Genomic DNA, 8,696 nt, shown 5'->3' on the forward strand with positions numbered 1-8,696 from the left:
CTTCATTTGTTCCCTCCACCCTACTCTCCTCCTCCCCGACTCCCTCCTTCTCCTGGACGATGCTGCGCCGCGGCCGTGGGCGGCAGACACTCTTAACCGAGCCAGGCTTTTGAAACCATTCTGCCGTCTTTCAGCGACAAACACCCTGCTGTGCGCATTCACACGCGCCCGGCTCCAATCCCGCCTCTCTCCGAGGCACGTGGACCCACACACTCTCTCTTCACTCTCACTCGCAGTGTACCGTCCTGAAGTGCAGGTCAAGTGCTTCGCTAATTAAAAGTCAAAGAGAGCGGCTAGGCAGTGGGCCTGGGCCTCGGGCGATGACCTTATGGTGTTGATCCCTGCTGCACTCTGGCAGGGTACAGCTCTCCCACTCAAAGTGTTAGAACGGGGTGTTTGTGACTCAGGTAGACCGCGAGAAAGGAGCAGGTGCTGTGTTAACACGCTCTTTTCACTCGAAAAGCAATGGCTCAGCCGGAAATCGACTGTACGCTTCTGCCTAATAAAGCTAAAAACAGTAGTAGCAGACGTGCAGAGGCCTGCGTTCGGCCCATTTCAGTAAATCAAAGCAGGTCGTACCGTGTCAGAAACCATAAGCAAGTCCATTTGACGTGGCTTGAGGCAAATATGGGACGATTCAGGCACAGCGCTAATTAACAGGACAAAAGCTTCCACCACTTCCACCACCGAGCTTTGGACACCAAACACAGTAACTAAGGGGAAACCTGCCAAAAGGCAGCTTTAAAAAGATGATATATTCAGAACGCCGTACTAGCTGAGTCAGATATGACGAGATACAATGAATGAATGAAGGGAGACCGGCTTTATTCCGCTAGTTAACATTTTGACAGGATCACACTGACAGTATAACGTACTAGAAACGCATTGTCTTTTAAAGCTGTTGGGTATTTTTACTTCATATTTTGCACAATATTATGTCAGCTCTAATGGTTACTAGAGTCTTCAGGACACTTCAGGACGGCACGTAATTGAATCTAAATCATTCTCGGAAGCTGTCAGTCACGTGAAACTCACTCCAAAAGTGAAGTCGACTGTGCTAGCAGCTGCTCTCCAGTGGAAAACCATATTAAAGCTGACATTAGTAAAGAAAAGCTTGAGAGAGAGAGACATAGAGACAGACAGAGAGAGAGAGAGAGAGAGAGAGAGAGGGGGAGAAATTGCTCCTCAAATTTTTGGATCGTCTGTAAAAGGTAAGATTATTGTGTTTGTTGTGAGGTGAATCTGGTGTGTTAGAGCGGTAGAAGTGCTAGGGGTGAGCCGGGGGTTGCCAACCCAAATGTTAAGAAGAGCCACTTTGTCAAGTTTCAACAAGATTCAAACCACCTTGAGAGCCACAACGTCTCATGTCCATTTTAATGGAGTAAATCTGTCTCAGTATGTGCTGATGTTCTAGTTCAGAAGCCAGCTTGTCATTCTCCAGCTTCTTGTTTGAATTTTCCATTCCACCTTAAATGTACCAGAATGTAGCTAACTATGTAGCTAACTGCTCTGACTGGCCCTCTATCCTGCTGCGGTCTGGGAAGTTGGACAAAAAGTAGTGCCACATTTTTATGGCTTTTTTTTCATTTGTTATCTGCTCAGATAAACTGGAACAGTAGAAAAACAATTCAAACGATGGATTAAAACACACAGATCTTCTAAGCCGCTTCTCCTTCTGGGTCACAGGGGATGCTGGAGCCTGTCCCAGGAGTCATTGGGCAGAAGGCAGGATACACCCTGGACAGGTCGCCAGTCCATCACAGGGCAGACAGACACAGTCACTCACACATTGGGGCAATCTTTGGACTGTGGGAGGAAACTGGAGAACCCAGAGAACACCCACGGAGACACAGGGAGAACATGCAAACTCCACACTGAGAGGACGCCAGTTGCCCGGCTGGGGACTCGAACCCAGGCCTTCCTTACTGTGAGGTGACTGTGCTACCCACCACGCCACCACGCCACGCGGATGAAAACAAATTAATCGAATTTCGTAAAATCGTAAAATGCCTGACATCCTATCAGCTGCTTGTTAAGTGATATTTTTTTAATCCCGCAAACGGAGAAATTCCACCTCCGCATTTAACCCATCCATGAAGTGAAACACCACATACACACTAGTGAATACACACACACACGGGGGCAGTGAGCACACTTGCCCGGAGCGGTGGGCAGCCCAATCCACAGCGCCCGGGGAGCAGTTGGGGGTTAGGTGTCTTGCTCAAGGACACCTCAGTCATGTGTTGTTGGCTCTGGGGATCAAACCAGCAACCGTCACAGGTTCCCTAACCTCCAGCCCACGACCGCCCCAGCTATGCAGTTTATGCAGCTACTATACACTGGTTGTTGTTGGTTTTACGATCCACACGCTTCAGTGTTCTAGAAGTGCTCATACACACACAGCGTCACAAAAACAAAAGGAAACAGAAGTGACCATTTTAAAAAGTGATGCTAGTTGCTAGCATATCGACCCAACTAGCTAGTTTGCTAGCAACTTTGAGGAGTGGCTGAATGTTTGACAGCTTTAGCCTTTAGCTATTAAACACCCTGCTGAAAAAACAGCATAGACCCAGAATTCCCTGCTGGTTTATTCTAGTCTAGTGCTGGTTTAGCTGGTCACCCAATGTGGGTCATGCTAGTTGGCCAGTGTACCAGCATCCAAAAGCCAATTTATGCTATTTTTGGTGTTGACCAGCATATCAGCTCCCATTTCTGCTGACCAGGTAGCAAAATTTGTCTGTTTCACTTGTGGGCCACATCCTTGCTTTGTTATGGCCCAGCTGGGTCCTTGGCCCGGATCTGACCCACACACTGCAAAGTGAGTAGTACCAAAGGATACGGCCCAAAACTGTTCCCAATCTGGCCCAACTACGCTGCTGGTCCGAAATATTCATACCAGAATTGTCCCACAAATGTAGAAACAAGGAAAACTGGTATAAAGCTGTCCAGGATCTGGCCCTGTTCTGGCCCACATGCCTAACATCTACCCAGTAGTCTACAGGAAAGCCAGAATCGGCCCAAAGCTGTCTGCTATCTGGGTCATGATCGGTGCTGGTTTTTCTAGCAGATTAACAGCGAGCTTGCTAGTGATGCTAGCTTCACAGCTAACAGACACTGTGCAGTATTTCACACAGTTAACACACTTTGTCGGTTTTAGCAAGATGTTAGCATTAAGCTACATTGCTCTTTGGGGAACAAAGCGACTGAACAACGGTAAACTGTGTAAACCTGTGTGGCACTGCAGTAAACAATATCCTCACTATCTAGCAGAACCAAAACACTCGTAAAGAGGAACATCAACCTAACGCAGTTGGTGGTGTGAGCGGTGTGGTGCTGCCCTGTGCTGGTCTAGAACCAGTTAGTGTTCGGCAGCGATGACAGACAGAGAGATGTGTGCTATTGGGTTAATACAGCATTAGTGCAGGACGGAGCATAAGTCACTGGGGCATCTCTCTCTCGCTCTCTCTCTCTCTGCTCCTTCTCTCTCTCTCTCTCTCTCTCTCCATCTCTCTCTTCCTGTCTCTCTCTCTCTGTCTCTCCATCTTTCACTGTTTCTCCCTCTCTGTCTCTCTCCATCTCTCTCTCTCTTCCTCTCCATCTCTCTCTTCCTCTCCATCTCTCTCTCTCTCTCTGTCTCTCTCTCTCTTGCTCCATCTCTCTCTCTCTCTCTCTCTCTCTCTCCATCTCTCTCTTCCTGTCTCTCTCTCTCTGTCTCTCTCTCTGTCTCTCCATCTTTCACTGTTTCTCTCTCTCTATCTCTCTCTCTCTCTCTCTCTCTCTCTCTCTATCTCTCTCTCTCTCTCTCTCTGTCTCTCTCCATCTCTCTCTCTCTCCATCTCTCTCTCTCTCTCTGTATCTCTCTCTCTCTCCTCTCTCCCTCTCTGTCTCTCTCCATCTCTCTCTCGCTCTCTCCATCTCTCTCTCTCTCCATCTCTCTCTCTCTCCCTCTCTCTCTCTCTCTCTCTCTCTCTCTCTATCTTTGTCTCTCTCTCTGTCTCTCTCTCTCCATTTCTCTCTCTCTCTTCCTGTCTCTCTCTCTCTCTGTCTCTCCATCTTTCACTGTTTCTCTGTCTCTCTCTCTGTCTCTCTCTCTGTCTCTCTCTCCATCTTTCACTGTTTCTCTCCATCTCTCTCTGTCTTCCTCTCCATCTCTCTCTCTCTCTCTCTCTCTCTCTCTCTCTCTCTCTCCATCTCTCTCTCTCTCTCTCTCTCTCTCTCTGTAAATACCAGCTGTTCCTTGTGCCTGTCACTGGAGTGCTATCAGTTCGGTGTACATGCTATGCTATATATGTCAGATGTTCTTGTTTAAAGGAATCCTTCAGTGTTTTTTGACCTAATCTCCATCTGCCGCTCTAGTATAGTACAGCCGAGTACCACAGACGATAATTTGGATACGTTTCCCTGAACAGAGTAAAATACAGAAAATGTACAGATTCAAAACTCACTTATAACAGAAGCCCATGGGCAGCTGCCGAATTCAGCAAACATTTACCTGAAACGTGCATTAAATCACGATATAAATCTGTATCATTTGATTTACATGAGGAAGAATTTCCACCTGATCACCATGGATACCGAAAAACTTGCAGAGAAAGCGAAACTAGCCGGAATTACTTTTTTTACTGTGTTGGAAAGCTGGACAAAAAGTAGTTCAGCTCATCCCAACAACTGGATTTTGAGAGCGGAACGACCGTGTTTTGCATTATAGTCACATATTATAAGTGAATTTCAGTTTACACAAGGGAGAGTTTCCACCTGATCGCCATGGATACCAGAAAACCCCAGAGAAAGCAAAAGGAGCCGGATCTACTTTTTTAATATGTTGGAAAGTTGGACAGGAAAAAAAGTTTAGCTCATCCCAACAACTGTATTTTGAAAGTGGAACGACCGTGTTTTGCAATATCGTCACATATTCTAAGTAAAATGATTGTTTTGCATTTAGAAAAGTCCAGAAATCTTTACCAACTGCCCATTGACTTCTACCATAAGCGAGTTTCAGGTAAACTGGTTTTCCGTATTTTTCTGAAAACAGGGGATCCTGTTGAAAAAATATTGTGAGTGGGAATCGACCGTACGCCAAATAGAGACTGGGTTAAAAATGCCGGACTATTCCTTTAATGTGCTGAGCCATTGAACTGGAGGCCTTGGTACGCAATCATGCCATTCCATTTCCGTCTGTGTATTTCTCGTATCGGCCCATCAACACACAACTGCGACTGTAATCACAAGCCTGAAATCTGAGGGAAAATTCAGAACAGGCCACTGACCACACTGGTCAGTGCCAACGTGACTCACTTGACATGGCAACGAGGAAAGAGAAAGAGGGATGTAAAGAGTGGAAGAGGGACAGACAGCTGTACAGTAGAGCTGAATGGGCCAATGGGGTCACCTCTAACAGTCATAATATCATAATAAAGGGCATAAAGGGGGGCAGACAGAAGGGGGTCACGAGGGTTACAGCCAGACAAAGGTTACACAACTTATTATGCACCCCTCCTCTGGCCCTTTTCTCCCTGCCTTTGTTACCAGTGAAGATAGCCTGGCAGCACAGAGCTCAGCACAGCACAACTCCAACACGCACACTCGGCCGCAGAGAGCGCTTACGTAAAGTGACCGTCATCGATTCTAACACATTGTGTACTAGTGAGTGAAAGCATCTTAAAGGAACATTCTGGCATTTTTCAACCTGATCTCTGTCTGCTGCGTCTGTAGTGCGTGGTCGATTACCACAGAGAATATTTTCAACAGGATTCCCTGATTTCCGAAGAGAACAGAAATCCTACTTATGCAAAATTCTTATCATAGAAGTCAATGGGCAGCTGCTGAAGCTTTCCCTTGTCCTCTAAATGCAGGGAAATTGTTGTCCACGATGTTCTGTGCTGCTGAATTCCTTTAAATATAGACAATATATCGCTGTTGTCGGAACACAACTTCGTATCTCCAGAAAGGTCACTTTACAGGAGAAGGGAAAAACCAACGGTACTTCTAATGGAAGTCAATGGAACCAGACGTCTTTCCAAGTCATTTTGGGCCGTTTCTTTTGGTCCATTTGTCATGAAATTTACACACCACCTAACGAATAACAGGCATTTTCAAATGATGTCAAAACCTAAAAAATGGAGAAACAAGGTTTTGTTCCGACAGCGACGATATATAATATCTTTCATTATAAGATTGTTGTGAGATTATTTTGTGTATTTGTAGACATTTGTACTTATTAAAAGTGATCTTAACCTGTCTGAGGTGAAACGATAAGGTCTTTAAGCATTAGACAGAGATAAAAAAAAGAGAGAATGAGATCATTTTAAACGATAACATTATTTAAAATAAGTGCCTGAAAAAAAATCTCTCAACATTAAATATTATATGTTGGGAAATATTAGATATATGGACTACATTTAAAGGTGAACTTCATTAATCTTTCAACAATGTTTTGCATAATAAAATAGCTGATGTAAACAAAGCCATTCAGAGCAGTTTATCTGAGATACTCTGTTTTGGGGAAACTCAGAATTGTTCACAATGGTGGTGATAGGAACCAGACGTCCGCCTCTAAACGCTCCCTCGTAAAAAAGCTATTTTTATTTATTTATTAAAATGGGTCACAAATGATGCCTGAGGCGTTGTTTTACGACATTAATATCATAAGCAATTTGGCCGTTTCAGATTTGCAGTCTTGGTGGAGGGGTACGTCCAGGGTGTTCTAGGGCAAAGTAGTCCCTGAAAATTTAAAAATGAAACGTTTTTTTTTTTTTTTTAGATTTATCACTATTTCACCATTATCACCATTATCAACACTGAATATAAAACTCAGAAGACATGTGTAGGCTTATCATTTTGTATGGCAAAGGACGCCCGGTTCCTATCACCACCGCTGTAAAGGAATACAATTCAGTGAAGTTTCTCTGCAACAAACCATTTCACAGCGAACCACCCTGAGTGACTTTGTTCACATCTCGACCGCTAAATTATGCAGCGGGTTTGAAAATTTGGCAGAATTTCCCTTTAAGATGCTGATACAGTAAATGTATTACACTGATAAATACTACAGTATATATACTATACAAACAAGCCCAAGTAGTTTCTGACCTTCCTCGGCTGAGCCAGGCTGGAGCGAGAGGACGAGAGAGAGGAAGAAGATTGTCCACATTTCTGTCAGTACAGTCCACCACGAGAGTGAGGAGAGGAAGAAGCCATGAGAGAGAGAGAGGGAAAAAGTGGGAAATAGAAAGAGAGAGAGAGAGAGAGAGAGAGAGAGAGAGACAGAAACAGGAGGAGGAGTCTGTCTGAGCTTTTTATTTCAGATTAAAGAGAGAGAGAGAGAGAGGCAGAGATGTGGAGGGGGAGGAGAATACATGCATGATGATGATTATGACTGAGGAGTCAAAGAGAGAGAGAGAGAGAGAGAGAGAGAAAGAGAGAGAGCGAGAGACATTAGAGAAGCATGAAGGGAAGAATTAAAGAACGAGTTGGGCTGGTCTGGACAAAAACTGTCTAGACATGTAGAAGGCTGCGTCTCACACACCCACACAATCTTCAAATGCTCCAACAAGCCACAGGCTCGACAGAATAAACACATCCGTGACGATGTAACAATTTTTTTTGGGAATGTTGGGAATGGTCAGCCACATTGTAGTGTTTAGTGTCTGGGCTTCAGCCTTTGTATTTTTAAGGCAGCACCATCTTTTGGGTGTTTTTTTAGCTTTATCCTCTTTTTACTACAATAATCCATCCACTAGCACCCCACCGAAACTCCCCCCACAACCAACAAGCTTACCAAAGCAGACAATCCTGCTTGGTTTGCAGCATGGTTCAGTACAAAACATCTTTAAAAGCAATGCTGCCCTCTGGTGGACATTACCAGACACTACAATGTAGAAAACAATGTATGTAGGCCTATATGAGCTTGTTAGACATCCCGTTCCAAAACCATGGGCATTAAAATGGAGTTGCCGCTTCAGTCAAAAGAGCATTTGTGAGGTCAGACAGTGATGTTGGACAAGAAGGCCAACATCAATCGATGCTTCAGTTCATCCCAAAGGTACTCAGTGGGGTTGAGGTCAGGGCTCTGTGCAGGCCACTGGAGTTCCTCCACACCAAACTCACCAAACCAAGTCTTTGAGCACAGCAGCTCAGTCATGCATAAAAATGGATTTGTTGTGACATTAACATTACCTTTCACTGGAACTAAGGGCTTGAAACCTTAAAAACAGCCCCAGCTCATTATCCTTCCTCCACCAAACTTTACTGTTGGCACTGGGCATTCCGATAACATTCTCCTGGCATCCAGCAAACCCAGATTCATTCAGCAGACTGCCAGCGTGGCAGCGGCTTTACACCACTCCAGCCGACACTTTGCTCTTGCACAAGATTTTACGCCTGTGTGCATCTGCTCAGCCATGGAAGCTCTCGGCACACAGTTCTCGTGCTCATGTTGCTTCCAGAGGCAGATTGGAACTCTGTAGTCAGTGACATAAGAGAGAACCTGCTTTTACAATTTTTTACAAATTTTTTCTTTTTTTTTTGTAAAAAACGGGTAACTTTTTACCCTACTCTGTAAGTTTCATGGTCTACCGCTTCGTGGCTGAGCTGTTGTTGGTTAGTGTCGTGGTTAACGCCGCTGCCTTCTATGCTGTAGACTGGGGTTCAATCCCCCACCTGGGCAAACACCCTACACTATACCAATAAGAGTCCTT

The 8,696-nt window shown here is 44.9% G+C and overlaps 1 protein-coding gene across 1 annotated transcript in view; it reads right to left on the reverse strand.

The window, feature by feature from the left end:
• Positions 1-7,226, reverse strand: part of ephb6 (eph receptor B6) — a 101,240-nt gene extending 94,014 nt beyond the window's left edge. The window contains exon 1 of the mRNA XM_017706114.2: positions 7,090-7,226. Coding sequence (XP_017561603.1) covers positions 7,090-7,150 — 61 coding nt within the window. The 5' untranslated portion in view covers positions 7,151-7,226. The remainder of the gene's footprint in view (positions 1-7,089) is intronic.
• Positions 7,227-8,696: the final 1,470 nt, after the last annotated feature.

The sequence above is a fragment of the Pygocentrus nattereri genome, chromosome 3, assembly GCF_015220715.1.
Source record: "Pygocentrus nattereri isolate fPygNat1 chromosome 3, fPygNat1.pri, whole genome shotgun sequence".
NCBI lineage: Eukaryota > Metazoa > Chordata > Actinopteri > Characiformes > Serrasalmidae > Pygocentrus > Pygocentrus nattereri.